This window comes from Seriola aureovittata, chromosome 12, assembly GCF_021018895.1.
Source record: "Seriola aureovittata isolate HTS-2021-v1 ecotype China chromosome 12, ASM2101889v1, whole genome shotgun sequence".
NCBI lineage: Eukaryota > Metazoa > Chordata > Actinopteri > Carangiformes > Carangidae > Seriola > Seriola aureovittata.
This window is the reverse complement of record NC_079375.1, coordinates 21,599,216-21,627,018: the sequence shown is the minus strand read 5'-3', so window position 1 is coordinate 21,627,018 and position 27,803 is coordinate 21,599,216. Positions and strand designations below refer to the sequence as shown.

Here is a 27,803-nt window from a genome sequence, read left to right as displayed (position 1 = left end):
AAATGTTGGAGACTTGCATAAAAGTTAATCTTGGCTAAAATACGGATTGACAGTTTCACTATTTAGTTATATTACAGATATTTAAGTTAAAAAGCTGCCAGGAATCTCATATCTTGTCTCATTAGACGAACAGGATTAACAAACAAGACATGGTAGTGGGAATGAATCTACATTACTAAATCTGCAAATAAGTGAGCGACCTTTATAGGCCGTTTGTCCCTATCCTCTGGAGTGTTAGTGCCCCTTCGCTGGCAGGAGAAATGCCACAGATCAACTTGTTAATAGTCAAGGTTTGGTTTGGATTAGGCACAAAAACGACTTGGTTAAATTTAGGGAAAGTTAAAGTGAGTACTTTGCTAAGTTTAGAGGACCTTTGTTTTCATGGTTACAATAGTGAGCAATTGTGATCATGGTTAAAAGAAACAATGGGAAACAAATGGTGGTCTCCAGTGTTTAGTTGTCCCATCCACCCAGGCTTTGTTGCTAGGTAACTACGCCACCTGACTTCCTCTTTTCCTCCTGTCATAATTACTACGGCCACAATAGGCTGTTGTCACTCGGAGGTAAACATGTTGTTTTGGGGTGTTTGTTGAACAGACTGATGCAATCTCACACGATGTTAGATGTTGCAGAAAAATGTAACTGTATAACTTATGAGTTTTTTTTTGTGAGGACAGTCTTGTTAATTAGCAGGTAGATTTTATTACCTTTGTGCAGAGCCAGGTTGTTTCTTTATGCTAAACTAATCTGCGGCTGCTCGTAGCTTCATATTAAGCATACAGATGTGAGAAAGGTGCCGTTCTTCTTCTCTATCTCTCGCCAATAAAGTGAATTTCCCACAATTAAAACACAGTGTAGCTTTAAATGTTGAGTTAATTTATACTCGTCCGTTAGTGACATTAGTGATAGTTATTTCGGTTAGTCTGGTTTTTCTTCATTGTGATATGATGCCATGATGTGCTGAACTGGATTTTGAACCCAAGAAGAAAATACTAGTCTCTGTTTTGATAAAGTTAATGAAAATCCTAATCGATTAAATTAAATTAGATTTCAATGGAAAATGATGTAATGATTCTGACATGCGCCTCCTCTTTAAAAGACATGGCGTTCACACAGTGTTTACACAATTTGTACTTCAAACACTGACAGAGGCATTCAGGAGGTGAATGTCATCTAGATCTTTCTTTCTTTATTTTGATTTGTGACTCACAGTTACATCACTCACACTTTAATTAGCCTGATGTGAACCTCACAATCGAAAAGTGGAATTTTGTCCAACAAATAAATCAATTCCTGTAACACTTCACTCGTCCCCTTATGTAGTCTGTTTGTGACGTCAGCACCTAGCATTTGGTAACCCTCCTCTGCCGATCTTATTCTGTTAAACTAGAAAACACACACACACAAACACACACACACACACACACACACACACACACACACGTAGCCGTAATGGAGCAATTATCCTCTCTAGCTCCAATCTGCTCTTCTGATTGTAATTTGCATTTATTATTAGCCTTCAGCCTGCCAGAGGCTGTGAGGCGTGAGGACGGCTCGTCATACACCACATCACACTGATAGACCTGCACAGATGCTTCATAAACACGTGTGCCCGAGGACACAGCAACACGAGCCCACACGCACATACAAACCAACATATATGCACCGCGGATGAAGTCATGACAGCATGATGTTGCTTCATTTCGTTAATGCTGATCCCTGTTAATGATGCTACAGTGGGAACAGTATGTTCAGTGGTGTTCCATCACAGAAGTACATGGTTCACACCGTGATGTCTTGAAGGGCTGCGATGTGTCTCCCTGTCCCATTTCTTGGTCTGTGTTCTCTTTGGCTGTGGCGATGGCCTCAGGGCTCATCATATGGAAATTTGTGAGAAGCAGAGTCTCTCCGGGCACATACACCACATACAACCCGCCAGCACCCTAAAAGACTCGCTCACTGCTGCTCACGCACACACACACACACACACACACACACGCTCATACATGCACACAAAGAGAATGTGCGGAGGATCAGTGAAGCGTGAAATGATTCTGTTATCATGTCGTCTGTGTGGAATATATTTTCCCATCAACCTTCTATGGCAGGTGTGCCTGTGTGTGCCTGATGGGCTACTGTGTGTGTGTGTGTGTGTGTGTGTGTGTGTGTGTGTGTGTGTGTGTGCGCATTTTGTGGCTCTCTCTGTCAGTCTGTTGTTTGGCAGGATGGAGGGAGGGCTCCATTAAAACACAGAGAGAGTGTCAGAGCAGCTTTCCAGCTGCATGTTCCACCTTGCTGTTTGACATTTGACATCAAGAGGCCGACTCATTTGCTAAATTGCTGCAAAATCAGATCTTAAATGACTGATGGGGTCAGGGAAGATGTTTCAGATACTGGCAGAAGTGAACCCATTTACTCCATTTCTTGATATTAATGAACTCTGTATTCCTCTCACTGGTTGGGAGTGTGTGGGTATCAGTGATGTCACATTTCCATGCACCAATCACAGCTCGGCAACAACTGTCATGAACATATGATGACAGTTGTTGTGTTGTTTGCTTGTGTTGCCAGCATTGTCAATCCAATATGATCAAACCACACCCACAGACTTGACTCTTAAACTTTACTTCTTTACCTTTAATTGTTGCCTATTTAGTAATGAATCTTTAATGTTACAGAGATAAGCTGTATAAGAATAAATGCTGAATGATACCTTTACATACAATTTCCCCCCTTCTCTTTTAAATAGCATTCCTCATTGAAGCTCCATGACGTTTACGTGACAAAAGTCAAGTCTTGAGCTGATGAGAAAGTCTGAGGAGAAAACAAAGACATGACATGATAGCATGAATTCTTTTAGACTAAATACTCATTGCTAATTGTTAAGATATTCCCTTTGAACATCTATTTCTTTGGGTTTCTTCTGCTGGTGCAGTGACAAGGCAAACTTTTCTCTAGAGATCGATTGTCTCCTTTCACACTCTTAAAAATACACACAGTCGACTCACATATGCACGTGTACACGCGCACTAAAAAACACTCATGCACACGCACTAGTGGCATGTTGATGTGCATGAGAGGAGGCATCCGGAGGGAGCGCTCAGTCTGAGCGCCTTGACTGCACTGCCTAATTGATGTGTGCGTCCCTGTGTGAGAGAGACAGAGTAGGGGGTGAGGCATCCACATGTAACAGTCCAAACTAACCTCACCTTTCTCTAAACAGTGCCTTAAACTTTGGCAGGAAATGAACAAGCCTGTCAATCATGTTCTAATTTAGGCTCTGCAGGAAGTCAGAGTCTTCAAGCTGTCAGTCTGACAGTTCATATCTTCCTGAGATTTTAAGACAACCGTGAAACAAGATAGCCAAGTCCTGAGGAGACATGAACCTATTAACTACACGCACAATACCTCCATCCTCACATCCTCTCACTCACACACACACACACACACACACACACACACACATCAACACACAGATTCAAGACTGAGGGCAGCTCTTTCGATGTACGCGCAGCTAATGTAGCAGTAACAGCTACTTATTGGATGAAATATGGCTGACATGGAGGGTGGACAGAAACAGCTAGGCTATGTGTAAAAAAGGTCCTGGAAAATCTCTCTTTCTTTTAGCTTTAAAACGCTCAACAAAACTTTCTGTGCATTTAAAGACATTTTGGTGGCTGTTTTATTTCACAAATGAGGCAGCCAAAATGACTTTGGACTACTGTTGCAAGCTGAAGGGGAAATAATATTATATAAATATTAAGACATTACGTGTATGTAGAAAAACGTTTTATAACAATATATAATTTAATTTGTTTTGTTAAAAAACAAATTGTTACTCATTACTCAAATTCAGACTGTCTCTGAGCTGGTTAGTGTCAATAGTGGCAAAATGTCGGGCAGTCCTTGAAGGCAGCATTGACTCGTAAGTTGGTCCGTCGCTATGGTAACGCTTGTTTATTTCCCAGTTGCGTTGCAGCCATCGTCCATCGCACTGACGGCAGTTAGCTAACTCCCCTAAGCTAACATAACAAGAAATACTCAGAATTTCAAATATAAGGACCGGAAGTTGCAAATACTATATTTTCCTCCATGAGCAGGTGAGCCATGTGTAATCTTATCAAGGCAAGCTATTGTTAGTACACTAAATACAGTTAATGAAGGCTAACAAGTAATGTAACTTTACTAGCTACTATGCAGATGAATTAAAAAAAGCGTTAACCTTCTTAATTACGTCCCTGTGACCAATGGTGTAATATAACTAAGTACATTTTCTCTAGAAGCTCCTGTACTTGAGTATTTCCTTGAATAATTTATGTTAACACAACTTTACTTTGTACTCCACTTGGTTAGCTAGCTACATGGAGGCAAATATTGTACTTTGTAATGCACAAACTACATTTATTTGACAGCTTTGGTTTATAGCAACGTTGCAAATTCAGATTTATTAATCATCTAATAAATTATGATGATGATAAAGTTAATTTAAGATACCCTGCAATATTTTAATTAGTTTAAAATGAGCCCATCTTTGGCAGTTGCAACACTAGTGATGTTTACACATTAATGCATTATTAATTCAACTTCGATTATTATTATAATTAGCAAGATATGGGCCATTCTGCATAATGAGCACTTTTACTTTTGGTACTTTAAATATATTTTGATCATGCTAATACTTAAATGCTTTTAGTTAAGTAAAGATTTTGATTGCAGGATTGTACTTGTATCACAGTATTTCTACGCTGTGATATTGCTACTTGTACTTGGGTAAAAGCTCTGAATTCCTGCCCCATGCTTTAAATGCTTTCTCCGCTGTAATTTGATGTCCAGGTTACAGTGTTTGGGGAAATCCTCCAATGGTTCACAGAAACAGGTAATGTCTATCTACATTATGTTGGTTTTTCTTATGAATTATATTGTTCACATTCATTGTTGCTGTTCTCAACTCACTTCATTACTTTGTTTGTTTGTTACTCACTGCTATGAGTGGGTCACATGTTACCCCTCTACATATTCAAATAAAATTGTATGAATATTCTAATTGGTTTATTTTTTAACTCACCCCCCGGATGTAGCTGGCAGTAGAAGTCACCTCTGCTCAGGCTGAGACTCACAAAGTCAATGGTAAGAAGTAATTCAGACTGCAAGTCAGTGCACAAAACATCACGTCCAGATTCATTTACATGTTGAAGCCTGAAAGGGCAAGATTTCCACTGTATGCTTCTGGTGGTCATTAGCCTTTCAGGGCAAACTCATTCTCTTGATTATGATGTTTCTAGGCAGAATGGGGAAAAAGACAGTAACTGATAAACCTTGGTAAGAAAATAAGAAAAATCCCATTTTAGGAAACTTACATTTCAGTCATGGCACACCATGCTCATCGTCTACTTGTTTTTTTTCCATCCAGCAGGAGTCTTCCTGCCCGCACACTGCCTTGTTCCGTACAGGTGGGTATTCTGAGATAGATTACACCATAACTGAATTGCATCACTATTACACAACTATTCTTTACATTTTTTTTTTATTATTCTTTAGGTTTCCGGCAAGGAGACTCAAAAGCCTAAATCTCCAAGTCGGGGTGTGCTGAATACAGAAGGTACTCTGAGACTGAGGAAGAACTAATCTCATTGATACTATTTCACATAAGAAATCCATGGCTGCACAGGCAGAGATAATAATTTTTACTCAAAGAGCACCCTCAAAAGACCAAAATGCTATGCAACTATAGGACTGACTCACACTTTATCTTGAATAAATAAAGTCACTTCCTTTGTCATTGCACAAAGCCACTAACTGTTACAGAAAAAGGCTGAGCACACCAAAAACAAATAATACAATAACACTTTGTCATAAAATCTGTATGCTAATTTTACCCTTAAATCTTGTCAGCATTTGGTTTTATTTACACTTACTCTGCATTACCTGCATTAAATTGTTTCATAATCTTGAGATGCTCTTTGCTATCTGTATCATTTTTCCTTATCATGTCTCCAGACAGCGAGTTTAATGTTTTGTTTACTTTATATCACCAGACTAGCTCTGTTTGCAAGTGATTAACATCATATACTATCTGCTGTGCCAAAAAATGACTTGAAATCACTGCAAGTAAAATTAAATGTCTTGTGTGTCTTTGTTTCTCTTGTAGCTTGTTCTCCAAAGGAATCCATCAACATAAAACCAAGGTCTGTACTCAGAGTTAGCATCATACTGTAGGTGATTAGACCAATGAAACGTCCCCCAGATCCAGTTTTAAATTTCCATCATGATTTCAGGGGTGAAGAACCAGCAGAGTCGACTGCAGCACCTGATGAAGAGCTGAAAATGAAAGACTCGAGCAACACGTGGCCGTCAGATTCAGCAGGAATAGGTTGGTTGTTGTAGAACAAAATGCAAAGTAAGAAATGTAGTGAGAGAAAAACTGATGACAATGATCATGGTTGCCAGGAGGAAGGACACACGCTCCTCCACCAGTTGAACCTGTTTCCATGCATGAGCCAAATGAGGAGGAAGAACAGACAAAGGAGGACGATGCTGAGGATGAAGACCTTAAGGCCCCAGTGGAGCTGAAAATTGAGGTAAAGTGACCAATGATCATCATTGATTCCACATTTGATGCTCTGTTGAGACGATGGCTTCAGCTGTAGCTGTTGATTTTTGTGTATTTCCAAATGTTTTGAGAAAAAAAAAAAAAAAAAGAAACTCAGGGGAGGATGTTATGGTTTCAGTTCCTTGGAGCTTTGATGGACAAAGACTTTCAGCTGGCCCACAAGCTGTGCCAGATGAGTACGTACAGTATCCTGCATCCATCAACTTTGTGTCTGTCAGTCAATAAATCATCCACCGGTGAAGTCAGCCAGTGGTGACGCTTCTCTCCTCATTCCAGTTCTCATCCATGAACCAGACAATCCTGAGGCCTCTGAGTTTCTCCCACTGATCCACAAGAAGCTGCTGGAGGGTGAGAGCCCCCTATCCATGCCCCCCCCCCCCTCATATAAACACAAACATGCTGCAGATTCCACAACACACCATGAATATGTGTAATACCTTTTCCCCTAGAGCAAGAGGCAGAGCAGAGCAATGAGGAAGATGATGAAGAAGAAGATAGTGATGATGATGATGGTAACTCTGGAAGTGATGAGGAGTCTTCTCAGAGCTCAAGCTGCTCCTCCTCATCTCGCTCCTCTTCTTCACCATCAGATGATGATGCTGAAAAAGAGGAGGCGCAAATGAACAGACACAAGCCGTGTCCTCCTTCTCACATTTGCCCCTAAATCTATCGAAGCGATCCAGCAGAGACGCACAGATCTTTGTTACTTGTATCTTGTTACTTTTTGAAAACGATACTCAATGTTTTAATCCACAGAGCTGCTAAGTCTTTGTGCATTTTGTAGATTTGACAGTTATTTATTTTTTCATATTTCACCTGCAGATAAAATATTTGTTGTGGCCAGTTAGTGTGTCCCAGCAGACTGCAAACACTGCATGTCTTTTTGAAGAACTGTCTGCTTTCAAATGCCTCACTTCTCTTGTTCAGTTTGCTTTGAACATGTGCATTGAAATAAATTACTGCAGCTTTAATACTTTTGTCAGTAGAACTAAGATGACCAGTCGACTGGTAGTATTAGTTGATCAACAGATTTCTTTTTTCAAGCAATTAAGAATAAACATAGTGAAAGCTGAACTTTGATTTCACAAAAAAACAAACATTTTTTATTGCTGTATCTCAAATTAGATACTTCAGTCAGTTCACTCAGACGTAGTACACTATGTACACAGTTTACTCAGTCGTAGTGTGTGAATTTCAACAGGGTAGTGTTGTCTCAAATCAAATGACGAACGCAACAGGTTCCTCCAATTGTCGCCCACCTGCCGGCTGCTTCCCTCACTTGACTTCCAAATTAACTTTTTACTTTCCTTTGTGTGTCATGAGAGATGGAAATGAGTCGGATGTACGTGAATTAAGACACAGCAGATGTTTGGTGAACTTGGTATTTTTTCAGTCGGACAAACTCAATGAGATACAGCAACTGTAAAACTTAAAATGAATTACAACCTTCGTTAAACACCAAGAAAGTTAGTTCAACCAACTTGATCATTCAACTCTACATTTGACTTGAGTAAAATTTAGGAGAACGTCTGTGAGAATGAAGTTGCATCTACTGCTTAGGTCATTTTCTTACATTGAAAGCAGATCTTTTTTTAGGCGGGTATTCTGTATAAATCCACTCGCTCCTCCTCCTCAATGTTGTAACGGCACCTGACTGGAAAATAAGTGCCACCAGCTGTTTATCACAATGAACCAACTCCATCTGGGAGTGCATCTGCATGAGCATCAAACTTTTCAATTTGTTCAAAGTTTTATAATAGGCATTTTTAATTTTTAGCTGACAATCAAGCTTTTTATTTATTTGTGTATTTATTTTGTGACATAACAGCTTTATGTGCATCATATATCATCTCTTAAAGGGTTACACACTCACACACAGCTGATCCGTTCTGGTGGAGTGCTATCATCCTGTATGATATTTGGATTTATTACCACATGGCAGGGCTTCTCTTTATGAGTCGCCTCTACGCCTGACTTGTGAGAAGAGAAAGTATGAGAGCGCCATCTGATAAAAGCTTTATAATCATCTGCAGTGGCTGAATGAACATAATGGCTGGTCTCTGCTCATTCAGCCGACCGGTACACAGGCGTGAGGATGACAGTGAGGACACTAAGTCAACGCCCGCCGGGCCGGATTCACTTTGATGTCTCTGTGTTATTGTCCATGTCAAGGTTATAAAAAGAGTGGGGGTCAAAAATTATGATGCATGCAGGGTTGTCATCTCATGAAGGTGAATACTACAGTGTGGATGGATGGATCATGGATGGTGCACGCGGCTCCCTCCATCCCTTGGTGCTTTTATAAGAATGTCTTTATCCTGGGTGAGATAGTTAAATAGATAGCATGAAACACGGAGCCTCCACAGGTCCATTGGAACTGAACCAGTCACAGACACCAAGAGATGTATTAGATATTCTGAATGTGGATATCTGCTGTTACTAAAGCCCATAAACAAACTGGGGTTTTCATCCCAAGGTCAATTTCTATTTCACATTCAAGTCTCCATCCTCCATCCTGTGACACCCACCCACACCTGGAGACACACACACACACACACACACACACACACACTCAGAGAGAGAGGGGTGGGTACACGTCACTGGTGTTTTTCCTTTTGCTTTTTAGGCTTCTTAAAGTGGATTGTGGCTGTCAGTAGCGCTCAGGGAAGCTTCATTAGTCGTCAGAGGGAGGCAAGGCTGTGACTCATGCCTGCGTGAAGAGACCAATGGGCAGCCGGAGCCTCACATATAAATAACGAATAAAAAATATTCTTGAGGGAGAAAGGGTCACTTGCGCGCCGCTGGATGGGATTTTATTAGCGCTCCTCGTTGGTATTCCGCCGTCGCCGCCACTGGACTGCTTCTTGTCGCGCCTTTGGGTGGCAATTGTAACATTTAGTTATAGTTTTCTGGACTCGACAACCTGTGCGCCCGTGATCCGGTAAGATGCCTCCTTTTAATTTCAGCTGCGCCCTTCACATCCATGTCTTTGTGGACGGACAGGTGATTGTTGATCATAACGTCGGAGTTATTTTTGAGAGAAAATGTTATTATATTAATTAGAAAAAAAATAATCAGCTATAATTCGCTATGTCGTTTGAGAGAAATTAGTCCCAGGTGAGTGGCGGAAGGAATTCATTAGTTGTCTAGTCTGTCTTTCATATCATGGTGACATTGAGTGATGATAGTGAGGGAAATGCTTTTTCAAAGCGCAACTTAATTGAAATGTCGATTGCTGAGTCAATAGGTGAATGACGTAACCTATGTGGTCATTATAGTTACATATGATCAATATTTGTTTAATAAATCAATCTTGTTTAAAATGTGGATGGTCAAGCTTTTCTTTCATCCATACATTTGATTTTTCTAATACAGACTCTTAATAACTGTCACGGTGAATGTGTCTGTTTTAATCTCGTTTTTCTTCCTTAGAAATATCAGCTTTTGTTTGTTGTGGTTCATCACAGACACGCTCGTAGATTTTAAGGGTCTGGTGCCGCTTTGCCAAAGACTATCAGAGGAAAAAAATGACAGTTTTGCTCCAGTGAGCCATAAGAACTTAATGTAACCAGGGAATCTATTTATATATTCAGCTCCCTGGTAACTTTTATTGTTCTCTTTATTCATCTGGCGATTAATGTCCGATACAATGGACATTTAATGGAAGAAATATAGAAGCTATCTCTAAATAGACATTATGTTATCACCAAAAGTATTTATCCTGATGTGCTTTTTGCTTGTGCGTCGCGCGCAATCGTCTCCAGATTGTGCGCCTTGATTCACAGCCCACTCAGATATCCTTCGGGAATAAATCGTTCCTGGCGACGCACAGTGGATAACATCAGTTTCTGATCAGACCCCGGCCTGCCTATTAAACTGACTGCCATCATTCAAATACACAGCCCGGTACAGACCGGGCCATTTCTAACCGTGGACCGTTTTGTTTGCAGTTGAATTATTTCCCAGCTGGAGATCAGATAATAGAGGACTGATGGCCACGTCTGAACCGAGAGCCAGCGGCGGGGACCAGGACCCCAACTCCGCCAATTTAAGACCTCCGTCCACAAGTAGGTCCTCACACTCCTGCCTCTGTGAATAACACCGATGTCCTACATCGATCCCCGGGGGTAAATTCTCGTTAGGGCCGTTCCTCTCCGGAGCGCCCAGGCTTCAGCCCGCGAAGCAGACAGGGACTCGGTGCCTTGCTCAGAGACACTTCTGCAGTGCAACCTACTGCCAGCACACAGGCTTAAACCCAGTTCACCCCCACACACCTCTCTCTGCCGCTGCCTGCCTCTGTCTGACTCTCCCTCTCTCTCTCTCTCTCTCTCTCCTCCTTCTCTGTCTGATAAAAGCGACTCTCTCCCGGGCCATTTGCTGTGTGGGCTCCGTCGTTAATCATTCCGGTTAAAAACAGAGCCATCACAGCTGCCTGTCGCTGTCTGGAGGATCAGCGGCGCGCACCGAGCGGTGGACGTGGCTCAGAAATAATGCGCCATTAAGGCAATGATATTTATAATGACCCAAGAGCGTATAGTGATAATGTCTTTAGAATAAATATGCATTTTGATATCGAAAATAAATCCTCATTTGAATATTTTGGTCTGTTTTCTGGCACCCGCGCTTTAGTTTTCTGTGTTTGAATAAAGAGTTTTCAAACGATTTTGACAGATTTCGACAGATTTTCAAAAATAAATAAAAAAGAAAAAACTAAAACTTTTTAAAATTATTATGATTTATTCTTGTCATAATTCGTTTTTACTTGGTTTTCCTGAATGTTTCAGGCCTCCCGGCTGCAGATGAGTTAGTGTTGGACAAATTTTATGCTGCTCTTTTTTTTTTTTAATGACTGAACCTATTTAGGTAAAGCCTACATGAACCTATGGGTTAATTAATCATTTTAAGCCTTTGTTGCATTCACTATATCGACTCCATTATAGTGCACTTGAGCAGCCATCTGCAGTGCAACGCTGGGAAATAATTACAGGTTTTTGTCTTCAGCCAAGTATTAAAGGAAATGGTCTACAGATCCTGAGGGCCAGTTTAATTTCATATTTTTTTATCTCTATCAAATTAAATATGTTTGAATATTTTATTTATCTGTGGCCCTTGGGTTTCAATAGATGTTTCTTATCTTAAAACATCTTATAGTTATTTCGAAATGTGAATTTGTAGGCTACTGAAAAAAAAAGCCCATTAAAAGGAAGATGTTTGTTTTGTCTGACTTGCTCGTATACTGCTGCTGGATGTTGCCATTATCTCTCTGCCACGCTCCATCTCACGCCTGGCGGCTTCTAGTGTCTGTACTTGCGTGTACGTGTGCGTCTGCGTGCGTGTGTGCGTGTATCTCTGTGTGTGTGTGTGTCTTGGCCTCAGCGCCTCGAGCTGTTCTCCGGCTTCTCTCAGAGTGAAATTGCCTCAGTAAATTTAAATACTTGTTTTTGTTTTGAAAGTTTTCCATCAGGTAGCGACTCTCGCCGCTTCGCTCCGCCTCTGCTGCCGCCGTGCGCTCTGCATTTGATTCCCTCTGGCTTCTGCTCCATCTCTGCTCACGCATGTCCACGCTCGGGTGTGTGTGTGTGTGTGTGTGTGTGTGTGTGTGTGTGTGTGTGTGTGTGTGTGTGTGTGTGTGTGTGTGCGTGTGCATGACGTGTGCACACTAAAGCCTACTATAAGTTTCTGCATCAAGCCTGCTATAGACTCCCCGGCCACAGACATTACCAGCTCGCTCCAGTCACATACTGTGTTTCACTCAATTAATTTCTGCCCTCCTCCGTGAGCTCATTTCACGGGTGTTAATTCCAGTCCGCCCCTTGGCTGGGTGTGTGAGCCGGCGTGGATCTGCCGCTCGGGCCACTGTTGGTCCCTATTGATTAAACTTAAATCGGAAATGTTATAAGACTCATCCACTTATGATCAGGGTGTTGTGGTATAGCTAAATAAAAAAAAAAGTGGGTACATTCTCGGTCAACAAAGGTAAACACCTTCCATATGGATTTAAAAATTTAAAAAAAGCCCTCACCTGTGAGTGTTCAGCATCACACACCTGGCCAAGAGCCGTGCGCATCACGCCTCCACTGTGCTCACTGTGCTCCACCAGCTTTACATCCATCATCCGCCTCTATCCACGCTGTGTCCGCGGCCTGCACATGAGAAACTCAAACGTTCATTCTGTTTTAGCCAACGAATACGCGTGGATGCACGGATGCACGCGGAAACTGGGGATGAAGATTTGTGGTAAGTTGTTTTGGAGGGTCTTGGTGAATGCCATATTTGTTCCACTCACTTATTTCACATCTTAGAAAAATGATATTTGGGAAGAATGTGATTTTTGTGGCATCTGTACATGTCACCTACAGACTTTATTACCATGTGAATCCTTCGTATTGAGGCTGTGAGTTTCGCCTCTTTTGCTTTTTAAATTTTCATCATCATCTCGCTGTTATAAATATTTTTTTCTTTTACCCGTGTTGAGGCCTTCTGCAATAGGCCGTGATACAGGCTGTTTACAGAGCAGGGCCATCCACGACTGTCACTGTACGTTCCCATCTTCTAAAGGTCAATGGACATTAGCCTGTAGGTCTGGTGATGAGAGCCCCGGATCAGACCCTGAACCCCCCCGTGCCTTTTCCATTTCATCAGTAGGAGGAAAATCCACAAGACAAGCCTGGAAATATGGGGTTTAAAGCCGAGACCGTCCTTTAAATTAAATGGAGTGTTTTCATCGTTCACATATTTCTTGAGTGACATTTATCTGAATGCCAATCAGTGCAGCCTTACCGTCTCACTGTGAGAGGCGGATGTGACGTGGCAGGGAAGGCGTGTTTACTTCTCCATTTGAAGGAATCTGTTTCTTTCAGTGACTTAAAAATGAAAATCCATGGATAATATTTTGCACCTACACAGCTGGAGATGAATGCCGTGCAGACATGATCCATTCTTACAGGATGTTATTGGCCTGTTTGTTATGGCAGAAATCAATTAAGACCAAAGGATCGAATATGTTTGATATTGCCATTTCTGAGAATGAGAAATTGACCAGTAGACTTTGATTGGTCTAAATGACATTTTAATGGACTGGAAATGGGATGGAAATATTTCTATGATATTTCTATATGAGGTTCTCAGATATTGATTTTGAATCATGCCATTTGGGATTTAATGAAGAAGATATTATAGAGTTTCGAGTGAAAATATAAGAGACATTATATTTCATAGCTTACAGATCATGGTGTCACTTCCACTTGTTTTGCGCACAATTAGGCCCAAACATTTCCCTGCAGATGCAGAGGGCCTATATGCAGAGCACTGATCGATCATGGTGTTCAACACATACACTACAGGCAGACTGCCGCAGGGCTGTGTACATCCTTCATTAACCCCTCTTTATGGGATGTGATGTGTATTTATTGGCTGCATGGGTCATCACCGCGGGCTGTCCTGCTCACTGAGCCGGACAGTCTGTGTGGACAGGAGGGTGCTTCCTGACCGGGGTGTGGTTGTGATGTCACAGGGTGGGGTGATCACCCCAACGCCTCTTGCTTGTGTGTGCGTGTGTGCGTGTGTCTGTGTGTGTGTGCGTGTGTGTGTGTGTTCATATGAGGCTTATATAAATTTGGCCTCCACCATAAACGCATTGTGATGAAAGAATTAAGAGAATTAGGAGCTGACTTTATTTAAAACGGATATTTTTTCAAAAGCTGCCTTACCACCTTCATATTTATAAATATTTGGACATTAATTAGCCTTATAATAGCATCTCTTTTATTTATTTATTTATTATTATTATTTTTTTTTAATTTAATTTGCATCTGTTTTGTTCCCATAATTTCGTCTTTTTCTTTGTGTGTGGGATGGAGATGTTTGGTGATAACTCCTGCCCTCCGCCGTGTAACACCCTAGGGTTCCTGCAGAAGAACAACAGTCTGGAGGAGAAGGGGAGGCTCGCGGGCCAGAAGAACTTGCTCTCGTGCGACAACAGTGACAGGGACGCGCGCTTCCGTCACACCGAGACCGACTTCTCCAACCTGTTCGCCAGAGGTGAGAGCTACACCTGAGCTATTTCACCAAACCCAGCTACGTGAAAAAAGAACAATGCTAATATCTAATGCTTTACTAAAGGCTCATTATTTCAAATTTAATTGACTTCCGGTGCTTTTTGTCAAGATAAAGGTTTTAAAGGCGAAAAGATCCAGAATGTCTTCAGTTTTTTCACTGTTATCCTTTTATTGATAATGTAAGCTGCGACATTCTTAGCCTCTTATATTGATAAAGGCCTATATATATAGTATTCATTTATCAATATATATCCAATTATGTGTGTGTATATATATATATATACTGTATATATAGATAATTGGGCCAATATCTGGAAAAAGAAGCAGAATCCCGGGATTGAGCAGCTTTAGTGTTAAAAACGTATGCTGGGTTGGGATATATGATTTTTTTGGCACTGAAAATTAAAAACAATAACTCATACACCACTTTTTACTTCAGGGAGATTATCCTAATGTTCTTTCTGTAAAGTCTGTAATGAGTATTAATTGTTAAGAGGTTGTAAAATCGATGAACCAGAATTTATGACCATATAAGGAGCTGTTACTCATGAGATTAGGCTCCTCGCATCCTATATTATAAATATGACCTTATTCGACCAGAATAATTAGGCTAGTATATTAGACCAACGTAAAAACCCCGTAGTAATGAATAAATGCCAATGTCTCTAATGATTAAATGCCGAGAGATTCTTATCTTGGCAGTAGGAGGCCTCCAGTACAGGCCCGGTGTTTATATTCAACACCCAGCCTGAATTTCCACCGCCTGTCCCCTCACCTCTTAGACCTGCTGCCCGCCAAAAATGGAGAAGAGCCCACCATACAGTTTTTGCTGGAGGTGGTCGACATCCTCACTAACTACGTCAAGAAAACCTTCGACCGCTCCACCAAGGTGCTGGACTTCCACCACCCTCACCAGCTGCTGGAGGGCATGGAGGGCTTCAACCTGGAGCTGTCCGAGCAGCCCGAGTCCCTGGAGCAGATCCTGGTGGACTGCAGGGACACGCTCAAATATGGCGTCCGGACAGGTAGGACAGGGCACCTTCAACGCAGAGCTGTACCTGGGATGGGTTGGGAAAAATCACTTCAACTGTGGCCTTTTGAATAATTCATATAGTGTCGTGTGTTATTTTAAATAGCAAAAGGACAGTATGGAGACAAAAGGCAATTAACCTTTTACTCTCTCGGTTTAAAGTAGGCATTATTTATTTATTTCATTTCATACCAACATATAGGCATATACACATTATTATTCAAAACAAAATATAATATTCGAGCTCGAAAATTGCTTTACAGTAATTTTATATTTACATCTCCAATAATAGTCCTATAATCTATGAGTAGCTATAATTGACAAAAAAAACGTGTTCGTTTTATCTCTTTCATGTAAATTAATACTGACAGTTTTACTGTGCAGAGGTGAATTCAACACAAATCATTAAGGAAGAAGCTGTTTTTCAGATAGTATACAGCTTATTACGATGACTGCTTTATTTATTGTCCCCCTGGTAATTCAGTTGACATCCTCCTTTTCTTTCCCCTCGACTTATTAAAGCGAGTGTCGCCTGAGGGGGGATCCTAACACGGCCTGTTTCAAGCTGTTAAAAACGACAGCACTCAAACTGTCTCTTGGGGTTTATATATGAAGCAGTTTCCACTGTGTCCACAACTCAACACTTTTCATACGTGTTTTCTTTTTCTCTCTCCGTGAGATCTGACTGGAGGAGCTGTCCGCGGTGCTGAAACACGGAGCTCATTTTTCTTTTCTTCTCGTCAGTTTATTTAAAATAGGCACAATATTAGATTGTTTTTTTTCTTATTTAGTATTCTTGTTTTAAAAGTAACTCAATAAAGCTTACATATTATGAGTTATATTATATATGAGGCACACAACATTACATCCACAAGGTGCTTATATATCCATGACTGCATTTAGGCTCCAGGCCTATTGTGTGTGCAAGCACCTCAGAGTCTAAATGGCTGTCACACAGCCTTGTTACCAGTGTAATTATGGTGCACTGAACAGGCTATGTCAGATCCCTCAGGTTTCATGGTTGACCAAGGGGATACAAAATGAAACCAAAATGATTACGAATACTGAAATGAAGAACTGTTTCTTGATGCTGCTCATATTGTTTTTGAATTATTAGACTTTCACAGCTAGATTTATGTGGCCAGCTTTACCCAGCAGCTTTGTAGTTATTATACAGTATGCTTCATAAAGTCTTTCTTATTTGTTTCTATTTATAAAAATCACAATTCTCCTATTAAGACAGGATGTGTATGTTTTTTATGTTTAGGTCACCCACGCTTTTTCAACCAGCTGTCTTCTGGTCTGGACATCATTGGTCTGGCCGGAGAGTGGCTCACCTCCACCGCTAACACCAACATGTAAGTCCTACAGTACGCTGCTCCCTTTGTTTGTGTGACACAGTTATCTATACAGGGGGAACACCTCTGAGATTTCCTGTTTGTAGGACACAGGAAATAGGTCCCAGTCATCATCATATACAGTCATTATGGAAGACGCTTATGGTGTTTCCCCTCAGCTCACTCCACCATTGGTTACCACTTCCTCTGGGGACAGTTATATAAAGTGTTTAGTTGGTCCTGTAGAGACTTTGTGTTGACAGACGGTGGGCTGCCACTGTGTACTGTATATCGGAAGCAGCCCAGCCCCAGGGGTGGTTAGATTGCATATTGATCTCAGCTCACAGTTACATGGTGGCCCAGTCTGATAGAGGGCACCAAACACATCAACATCACACACACACACACACACACACACACACACACACCACACACACACACACACTCAGACACATGCTGTAAATAAGATATAACTCTGTGATCACAAGAATAGAATGAGAAACATCATAATAAAACTACTTTACAATATCTGAACACACACATTACACACACGTCACACACACACATTACACACATAGTAAAACTGCTCTGTCAAATTATTCTGAGTGGAGGAATGAATAAATCTGTCATTTACGTTGATTTCCTCACTCTGAGCTAAGGCTGCAACTAATGATTATTTTCATTATCAATGAATCTTCCAATTATTTTCTTGATCAAGATTAAGATTAAGATTATTTGTTCCATTTATAAAATGTCACAATTTCCTAAAGCCTATGATGACATCATCAAATGTTTTGCTTTGTCTGACCAACAGTCCAAAACCTGTAAATACTCCCTTTATTACTAAATGAGACAAAAAGCAACACATCCTCAACAATTTAGATTCTGAAACGAGGGAATTTTGGGCATTTTTCCATAAAAAAAATAAAAAAAAAATCAATCAATTGATTAACTATCTCAGATCTCTTATGTATCAAAAATCAGAGCATGACAGGGTCATGACACGTGTCACAGTCACTGAGTTACAGACAGACAGAAGACAAGAAAACTCACATAACAACAATTTGGATAAAGATCCAAAGCAGAATCAGTCACTTAAATACAACAAATCTGCAGTTTGCCTTGACGACACTGATGTAGAGACGTGTTGACATCCCAGAGTTTCACGGTACAATCTGACGTGGATCTGCAAAGACAGCAGGACCGATGCATTGCACAGAATAAACAGTGGGAAGAAGACAATAGACCCAAGTCCATATACATGAAATGGGTATTCAGTATTGTCCTAACTGTTGTGGCCACTGTCTTTTCTACTAAGGATAATAAACCAAAAGCTGAAGAAAAATTGAGACACTTAATTTATCCCATTTCTCAAAACATTAGCTCAGGAACCCACCCCCTCTTAGGAAAAACTTTCCCATCTCATCTCCTGGTTGGAAGCATGCCCCAAGAGACAGGGCCATTCAATTCACACACACACACACACACACACTCATGTACGCTTTCATAATGACTCTCACACACACACACACACACACACACACACACACACACACACACACACACCAGCTCTGGCTGTCCCAGATACAGCAGCTAAGGTTTCCAGTCCATTGACTGCAGGCTCATTGTGAGCTGGTCTTAGCAGATAGGCCAGCTGGGCCCCACACTGACACACAATGTCCTCCGGCTGCACAGAAAACCCTGTCACACTGTGGAAACTGACTGCTGCAGCTCCCCGCGGAGTGCTCATTCTGGCTCTATTGTCCCTGTGGATACAGACTGACTCAGTGGTCCTTTTAGAGGCTGAGAGCAGAGCGTGGTTGGGGGTCAGAGGGTTAGTCACATAGAGACACACGCACACACGCATTCAAACACAGACTCATACACATTGAGTGCCCTTGATGATGATAATAAGGGCATTTAGAGGTTGTCCCCGGAGAGAGGCAGGTGACTGAGGGGTAATTTTCACCCTGAAAAGACCAATGATTGGCTCTGATTGTGATAATGATCACCATTATTGTCATTACAGCGTGAAATGACTCACAGAGAGAAGGAGAATTTTAAAAAGGTGCACTGGTTTGGTTCTTTTTCTGATGTGGCTGGCATGAATTTTAAGAGAAAATGAGAGTGAGAAATCCAGGATATTAGATATTTTTGAGCTCCTTATATGAACCATAATTCCAACATCTAAAGCAATATGATATTTCTGAAATTAGGGCAGTGAGAGGCTGCGGAGTGAGACATTTTGTCTTCTGTGTGATTTTATCTCCTGTTGTGGCTGTTCATGGTCAAAGCCCAGCAGTCATAATCTGGTCCGGTGTATTGACTAGAAGCTAATGTTCCAATCAAATTCATCCCGTGGGCTCGTCCTCACCGGGCATAATTACACAAGAAAAATGTCTCTGTCATCTATTTTTCTTCATCTTTATGTTTCTCTTTTTGTCTTCAACCATGGCTGTCGCTCTCTTTTCTTTTTTCTCTCATTTTCTGCTTCTTCTTTTCGTATTGTTGTCTTGTTTTGTTCTCTGTGCGTGTTCCTCGCTCTGCTTCCACATCCTCCCCTCCTCTTCTTTTGTTGTCCTCTGTCACAATTTCCTTCAGTGCATTGTTTCCCCACAGCCCCCCGTCCTCACAGCTTTTATCTCCCCTCCTTTCTACCCTAACTACAAAATGCTTCAGTCCTTGTTTAGATACCTACTTGTAAAAAAAAAGAAAAGAAAAGGAACGAGAGGAACTGAAGAGGAGAGGAGATAATGTTGTTTTAGATGGTGGTGGCTGATGGAAGTGGAGGAGTGTTGTGTAACTGGCCTCATTAGAAGAAGGGTAAACAGGGATCAGTCCTAAGGGTGTGTGTGGGAGGTGGTGAGACGGCCTGTCAGTTAGCAAAGAGAGCAAAAGCTCAAGCTCTCTGTGACACATTTAACCTACTTTATCTACTTTTAGTTTTGTTCTTGGGTTTTCTATAGAGCCACCAGTCATTTTATCTTTTGTCGAGAGGTTAGACACACAGCTACCGCTTTTTAAAAGCTGTTTTCTGTCTCTCTTCTTCTTGTGTTTTGAAGATTATTTTCTGTCTTTTAATCTTTTCCTTTCTTGTAATGACAGAATAAAATTAATAATCCTGCTCTCTTCCTCAGTTCCTGTATTTTGGGGCCAGCAGAGGCTGTTATCTCTTTAAAACACTCTCTCTTCCTGTCTTCTTCTCTCACACACACTCACACACACACACTCACACACAGACACACATTCACGTCCTCTCAGCCATCAAATCAGCCCCATTCAGGCTCGCCACTGAGATTGGCGGGACTGACAGATAGCCATCAGAGCTTTGTGTGCTTTAATTAAACTACTGAGTGATTTTAGGAGGCATTTGAATATTAATGTTTGCTGCTCAACTCCTATCAGACACTTTTTAATTAGCCCAGTCAGCACAAGCTCCAGTTTGTGCTCTGTGGATGGAATTATAACAGAGCTAATGAAAAACCAGTGTGTGTGTGTGTGTGTGTGTGTGTGTGTGTGTGTGTGTGTGTGTGTGTGTGTGTGTGTGTGTGTGTGTGTGTGTGTGTGTGTGTGTGTGTGTTTGTGTGTGTGTGGTGCAAGTGTATTTGGATTTTCTAATCTGCAAGTGCAAAGTGCAAAGTGCAAAGCAGTTGTTAATAGCTCATCTGTTGCAGTGATGTTGAATGAAATGTTATATTCATCAGTTCTGCGACATGATTGACAGGTTCACCTACGAGATCGCTCCGGTGTTCGTGTTGATGGAGCAGCTGACTTTGAAGAAAATGAGAGAGATGATTGGTTGGCCAGACGGAGAGGGAGATGGACTCTTTTCACCAGGTTGGTCTATTATAACAGCATCCATTTCCATGTATTATAATATAGTTACTTTTCAGTAAACATGAAGACTACTGAGTCGTATCAGTTTTGGTAATAATACTGCAGTTGTGTGCGTTCTGCTGTCCGTGGTGCTGATGTTTCTGTCTCTACTCAACAGGGGGCGCTATCTCCAACATGTACAGTGTCATGATCGCACGTTACAAGTATTTCCCAGAGGTCAAGACCAAGGGCATGTCTGCTGCTCCCCGGCTTGTCCTCTTCACATCTGAACATGTAGGTCACCATGAACAGACACACACACACACACACACACACACACACACACACACACACACACACACACACACACACACACACACACACACACACACACACACACTGACCCATAAGAAGATATATTTGTGATTTTAAGAACCACATCTACTCTCTCAGGCTTCTCTCTGGAGCTCTAGTGACAACAGGTCAGTGAGCCAATCAGAAGAGAGTACACTCAGAGCCTCTCCTCTGATTGGCTCACTGACCTGTTGGCAGTTTTCAGGTAAAACACTCAGAGAAACCAAATCCTGCAAGGTTAGATGGTGGGGCTTGGGGCGTGGCTGAGGGCGGTGACTGCTTTGTCGTGACATCACAAAGTTACAGAAGTCCTTATGGCTCGTATTAAGGCTCAGTTTGTGAATACAGGCTGTGTACATTTCTCTGTGGACTGAGGCTTTGATTCTCTCACAGTATTAATATAGAACCTAGACCTGCTTTATAATAAAAAAAAAAAAAAGACATGGAAATCTGCTTGATACAATATGGGACCTTTAAATATTCTCATAAAGTAGGCGCCATGCTTCACTGACTGTAGATTGAGGCCATTGAAAAAGTCCTGTAGTAATCAGTAGGTCTATCTGAATCAAGGCAATGACTATTTTTAAGGATTCGTTTTGCTTTTATCACATCTACTTGTGTCTATAATGAGCTGCACAGTTGACAACATATCAGCCAGTAAGACAAAAGCTCATGTAGCAGTTAGCTCACAAATCTCTACTCTGCTTGAATTTAGCTGTTATTTCACGGGCTAATGAATTATTGTCCTAATGTGTGTTCCCCTCAGAGCCACTACTCCATAAAGAAGGCAGGAGCTGCTCTGGGCTTTGGCACTGAGAATGTGATTCTGCTGAGCACAGATGAGAGGTACGGGATCCACATTAGAAATTTAACGCCACAATCAGTATAGAAACTGTGTAAAAACAGTGTCATAGAGTCATGATACACATGCACTGCTCTGCACTCTTTCAGGGGGAGAGTCATTCCTGCAGATCTGGAGGCCAAGATCATTGATGCTAAACAGAAGGTCGGTATCTTTCTTATTTTCTTTTGCTTTCATTTATTTCCCCTCTCTTACCAAGTTTCTGTCCCTCTAAGTTGTGTTCGTGTGGTGATTCTGCAGGGGTACGTGCCGTTGTTTGTGAATGCCACCGCTGGTTCAACTGTGTACGGTGCATTTGACCCCATCAATGAAATCGCTGACATCTGTGAGAAGTACAACTTGTGGCTCCATGTTGATGTAAGTAGCTGACACAGGGTCAGTAGCTGTAGTATTTTCATAGAAGCAGTTCTATCAGGGGATACTATGTCCTTGTCTGTGTAGCCTTATGTAACACTAACTGTCTTGCATCCTCAGGGAGCGTGGGGTGGTGGACTGCTGATGTCCAGGAAGCATCGCCATAAGCTGAGTGGAGTCGAGAGGTTAGTACACAGTGATAGATGGACTGTTGTTTAAAGGAAACTCTCTGTGAATCTACATCAGTGCAATTAACACATATATTAAACTCACAGGGCAAACTCTGTCACGTGGAACCCGCACAAGATGATGGGCGTGCCTCTACAGTGCTCTGCCATCCTGGTCAGAGAGAAGGTACAGTAATGACACACACACACACACACACACACACACACACACACACACACACACACACACACACACAGTTTCTCTTGGTACTAGCAGTCCATTAAGTTTTACCTTGTGCTAACATGCCCTGAGCAGAAGAGTGGATGGAGAAAAGGTGAAACACAGTTTGGACTTTGTGTTCGTCTGTAGGGAATCATGGCAGGCTGTAACTCCATGTGCGCTGGCTACCTGTTCCAACCAGACAAACAGTATGACGTCACGTACGACACAGGGGACAAAGCCATCCAGTGCGGTCGACACGTCGACATCTTCAAGTTCTGGCTCATGTGGAAGGCCAAGGTGAGATGGCGTGACACATATACACACGTATATCGGCCAAACTGTAAATTGTTCTTTAACCAACGTGTAAAACTGTCTTTAACCTTCGTTGTGTTAATCCGAACACATGCTATAGGTTTATACTCAGTGTTTTTTGTTCCAACTTTTTCCCGCTGCAGGGCACCATCGGGTTTGAGCAGCACATTGACAAGTGTTTGGACTTGTCTCAGTACCTGTACAACAAGATCAAGAACAGAGAGGGATATGAGATGGTGTTTGATGGAGTGGTGAGCTTCTCTAATTTTCTATTCTATCAATGTCAAATGAAACACTAAGGAAAATTCAATATTATATCTTTTTTGTTTAATACCAGCATGACAGAAAAATATTTTGGGGAATTAACCAACAAGAACACATTTCATTTCATGAGCTGTAATTAAAATTATGTTAATTTAGTGTGTTGATACATAAGAAGATATATTTGTGGTTTTAAGAACCAAAAAGTGTAGTTTTACATCTCCTCTCTCAGGCTTCTCTCTGGAGCTTTAGTAACAACAGATAGGTGAGCCAATCAGAAGAGAGGAGGCTCTGAGCCTCTCTTCTGATTGGCTGACTGTTTTTAAAGTAATCCAATAAAATTATAGAAGATTTCAGGTAAACACTCAGAAAAAGGGGCGTGGCTGAGGGCGGTGACTGCTTTGTTGTGACATCACAAAGTTACAGAAGTCCTGACAGCTTGTTATAAGGCTCAGTGTCTGAATACAGGCTTTGTGTATTTCTCTGTGGACTGAGGCTTTGATACTTTCCCAGTATCGATATAGAACCGAGACCTGCTTTATAATAAAAAATGGCATGGACATCTACCTTTATACAATATGGGACCTTTAACCCTGTTACAGTATTTCTCTTGCTCTCTTTCCAATACCTCCATCCTTCTTTATTCTCTTTTTTTTTTTGGTGTAAATGAAAAAAAAAAATCATATGCTGTGTGTTTATAAATTGAGTTAATTGTTCATTTCTGTCCGTAGCCCCAGCACACCAACGTTTGTTTCTGGTACATACCGCCCAGCCTGAGAGGAATGCCAGACGGCGATGAGCGGCGAGAAAAACTCCACAGGGTACAACACCTGTCATTTCTGCCCATCGGCATTCACATTTACACCATCTTTTCAATCATGCACCCGATGGACGATGTTCTTACAACTATTACTATCTCCACTAGGTGGCGCCAAAGATCAAGGCCATGATGATGGAGTCCGGGACCACCATGGTGGGCTACCAGCCTCAGGGCAATAAAGTCAACTTCTTCCGCATGGTCGTCTCCAACCCCGCGGCCACCCAGTCTGACATCGACTTCCTCATCGATGAGATTGAGAGGATGGGTCATGACCTGTAGGCCTCGGCCATCACTGCTGCCTGGAGGTCTGTTGTATTTCCAGTGAGGTGAAACATTCACAGTGCTGCAGATGGAGTAATGATAGGACGTGTTTCAGGTTCTTTCTGTCTGGTCTAATTCTGCCTGAAGCATTTTGGTTGTTTCTCCAGCTGAAGAGAAACTAGCAATGAGAGAGACTTTGAGTTTCTTACTAACTCTGTCCCACATAGTTCCTCCTATAGACAAAATATATAAACCAGTATCTGAAAGCTCCAGGTACAACAAACATGCGCTAATGTGTGTGTGCGCTGTGGATTCTTGTTATGTGTGTTGGCGTGTGTGTGTGTGTGTGTAATCTAGTTTCTCGTCCAATGTAGTTTGTCTTTGTCTGTGTGTGTGTGTGTGTGTGTGTGTGTGTGTGTGTGTGCGTGTGTGTGAATCTGATTAAACAACGAAAGGGAGAAAAGCACAGATCACAATATTACAAAGTATCATAAATTATTCTGCTGTATCATACATTTGCTACACACAATTGAATCATTGGTGCTTTCAGCTGTATATATATTTAATCTTTAGTGCACCGACCTACTTGTCCTAAACCAGTGTCCGAGCCCCTGAAGCAGTGTGTGTGTATGTGTGTGTGTGCAGGTGAGCATGTGGCACACTGAGTGTATCCTGTCATGTATTTTAGGCTTTAGGCCACTGTGTTAAAAATAAGCTAATGTGCACACCATAGATACCAAGTGTGTTAAACTGAGAGATTTTAGCTAACCTACAGCAACTGATCCACAGTCTGCAATATTTTCCCTCTTAGAAGTTTAAGATTAAGATTTTAAATGTCTACAGCGATCCCACGTCTGTGACAACCTGTAAAACGCTGGCTCGTTGTCTGTTTCATGCAATCATGTGATGCCCATATGTGTTTCTAACATTGTTAAAATATGGATATTTGATTATATAAGAAAAAATATTTATTGCATTTCCACTGTTTGCAGATTCAGGTATTTTTTTGTAAATGTATCTCTGTGTATTACATTGTAATACATTTGTAAATGTAATCACAGGAACTTAAGTAAAGTTTATTTATAGTGATTTTGTCAGCCAAAGAAAGAGAATCGGGAACAGAGCAATCCATCGTCCTTCATATATAAGTTCTTATAGATTATAGGTGTTTGTAAAATGTTACCTATTGACCCTTGACTGCGATGCAATTTCTATGGTGTGTTTCTTTCTGTGATTGTGAGTCTTTTTGACTGAATGTTTTGAGATGACTGACTGGCCTTCTGGTGAGATTAAGAATGAAGTCTATATAATCCTCTGGCAGTCGTGCTGGTCTTTTATTTTAGAGAGAAGCACAAGGATGTGAGAATGTACTCTCCTCTCGAGACTGGGAAGAAAGGATTGTTGTATCTGTCTGAATCCTAATGCATTTACTGTAATATAGTATATTAATTGTAAAACATATTACCTGTATTCTCAGTGTTATGGGAGCTCAATGGAATATCTTATATAAGGAGTTCCTGTTTGTGTCTTTGCACAATGTTCACCTTTCTTTCTTCCATTGTAAATGGATGTGTACTATGGCAGTATTATATAAGAGTTATGTTAACAAAGTATTTATGGTATCTAGGGACCATATGTGAATGGCACAATTGCATAAATCATATTTAAGGTAATCTGTGTACTGTATGTGACCAGTGACTCCTGTGTATGACCAATCCCAGATGTAAGGGAACGTTTCCCAGGAGGTTTTCAGTAGGCACTTTAACAGAATCATACCATCTCAAAAAACATCTTTAATAAAGTGTATTAAAGGGAAAACTGAGTCAGAATTATTTAAACACACACACACACACAAAATAACTATCTGTCTTTCACATACTTATTTTGCTCTGTGGTTTCTCAAACTGCACTCTCATGAAGAGGATTTTGGTCTATGCGCCAAAATATCCCCCTCTGCCTCTGAACTGCCTCTATCAGTAGCTACACACACATATACATTATTGCCTCCCTGCCTAATCATCCTCGAGAAGGCTTTGTTTGCCCCCCAGCTGTGTGTCGGATTGGCTGTTCTCCAGCGTGAAACCCTCCTCTCATATCTGCTCTTTCTCTCGTTTATTTTCTCCTTTTCCTCTCCCTTTCTCTTCATCTCCTCCGTCTCCTCTCCTCTACTCATCTACTGTTTTCTTTCCTCACTTTTATACCTTCCTTACTTCCGTCTTGTCCTTAATTTCCTCCTATCCTTCCTCTCTTGCTTTTCTTCACCTGTAAATTTCTATGGCTCAGCCTCACAAAACCACCATTTCACAGAAGAAGAAAGGCATTGATTACAGTATCTCATAACCTTCACATGGAGGGAATAAAAATATCAGAGGGAGGAGAGGTTGTGGATTGAAGCTTTAAGTTCTACTTTGCCGGCGACAGTGAGGATGTGATGTACTGTTACTGCCCTCTGGTGGTGACTCTCTGCCTGCACAATCATCCAATGTAGTATAACCATATTAATGAATATGAACACAAATAATGAAATGTGCACTAAGGTTGTTTATGATTATAAACCAACAATTGATACAACACTGCAACACAATATTTGTTATGTGGCACCTGCTGAACAAATAAATCAGCTTTACATTAAAGAAACAAGCGAGTCCTGTCCTTATGTTCTTCAGTCAAGGAAGTGTTATGGTCTGTAAACCCTACTGACTGTAATTGCTCATTACAAATCAGGAACATTTTGGTGGCAGGTTTTTTCCATCCAAGACCTGCTAATAAAAAGAAATCACTGAGAACTGATAAATACTGCAGCAAAATATGTACCAAATGTCACATTTGAATCTAAGCACCTCACAACAATCTCTCCTAAATATCATGTATGTTAAAATCATAAAACACACTCTTCCTTCATGACAAAGAGCATCTGGAGTTTTAAAAGCATTGCCCTCTGTTTCATATGTCATATGAAAAACCCACATCATACACTGCACTTCAGTACAACAACAGAAAAATACCTTCAGGAGTAAAAGTATATTATAGATAAATAAACCTACCAAATATAATGCCAAGAAAATCCTGTTGACCCTTCAGAAACTGGAGGTTTAGAATGGTTAAGAAAAGTGGTGATTTTTACAGTTTCAATTAGTTATAATGAATCAGCAGAGCATGACAATTGTACAATGTGCTGCATAGAGAGAGTAAAGCTAAATTAGAGCTGTCAGTGATAAATAAGGGTCGATGTCACATCATTGCTTGTACTAAATAAAGCACACATTTGTCTCTAATTCTAATGAGGCAGAATGTTAGTTTATAGTTTAATTGGTAATATTAATTAAAAAATGATAATGG

At 41.1% G+C, this 27,803-nt stretch overlaps 1 protein-coding gene across 5 annotated transcripts in view; it reads left to right on the top strand.

The window, feature by feature from the left end:
* Window positions 1-26,282, top strand: part of LOC130178541 (glutamate decarboxylase 1-like) — a 52,111-nt gene extending 25,829 nt beyond the window's left edge. For 2 of the 5 annotated variants that reach the window (XM_056390877.1, XM_056390875.1), the window contains exons 3-28: window positions 4,834-4,876; window positions 5,079-5,127; window positions 5,283-5,319; window positions 5,411-5,450; window positions 5,539-5,599; window positions 6,149-6,185; window positions 6,276-6,370; window positions 6,448-6,578; window positions 6,729-6,786; window positions 6,887-6,958; window positions 10,561-10,677; window positions 12,791-12,847; window positions 14,513-14,650; window positions 15,450-15,692; window positions 16,965-17,055; window positions 20,759-20,871; window positions 21,029-21,144; window positions 21,971-22,050; window positions 22,156-22,210; window positions 22,307-22,423; window positions 22,541-22,605; window positions 22,696-22,774; window positions 22,958-23,107; window positions 23,266-23,373; window positions 24,115-24,204; window positions 24,309-26,282. In XM_056390877.1, the coding sequence (XP_056246852.1) occupies window positions 4,834-4,876; window positions 5,079-5,127; window positions 5,283-5,319; window positions 5,411-5,450; window positions 5,539-5,599; window positions 6,149-6,185; window positions 6,276-6,370; window positions 6,448-6,578; window positions 6,729-6,786; window positions 6,887-6,958; window positions 10,561-10,677; window positions 12,791-12,847; window positions 14,513-14,650; window positions 15,450-15,692; window positions 16,965-17,055; window positions 20,759-20,871; window positions 21,029-21,144; window positions 21,971-22,050; window positions 22,156-22,210; window positions 22,307-22,423; window positions 22,541-22,605; window positions 22,696-22,774; window positions 22,958-23,107; window positions 23,266-23,373; window positions 24,115-24,204; window positions 24,309-24,482 (2,416 nt within the window). In that variant the 3' untranslated portion in view covers window positions 24,483-26,282. Of the gene's footprint in view, window positions 1-3,973; window positions 4,101-4,833; window positions 4,877-5,078; window positions 5,128-5,282; window positions 5,320-5,410; window positions 5,451-5,538; window positions 5,600-6,148; window positions 6,186-6,275; window positions 6,371-6,447; window positions 6,579-6,728; window positions 6,787-6,886; window positions 6,959-9,234; window positions 9,552-10,560; window positions 10,678-12,790; window positions 12,848-14,512; window positions 14,651-15,449; window positions 15,693-16,964; window positions 17,056-20,758; window positions 20,872-21,028; window positions 21,145-21,970; window positions 22,051-22,155; window positions 22,211-22,306; window positions 22,424-22,540; window positions 22,606-22,695; window positions 22,775-22,957; window positions 23,108-23,265; window positions 23,374-24,114; window positions 24,205-24,308 lie in introns of those variants that run through there. The other 3 variants (XM_056390876.1, XM_056390878.1, XM_056390879.1) reach the window with 3 other exon arrangements.
* Window positions 26,283-27,803: the final 1,521 nt, after the last annotated feature.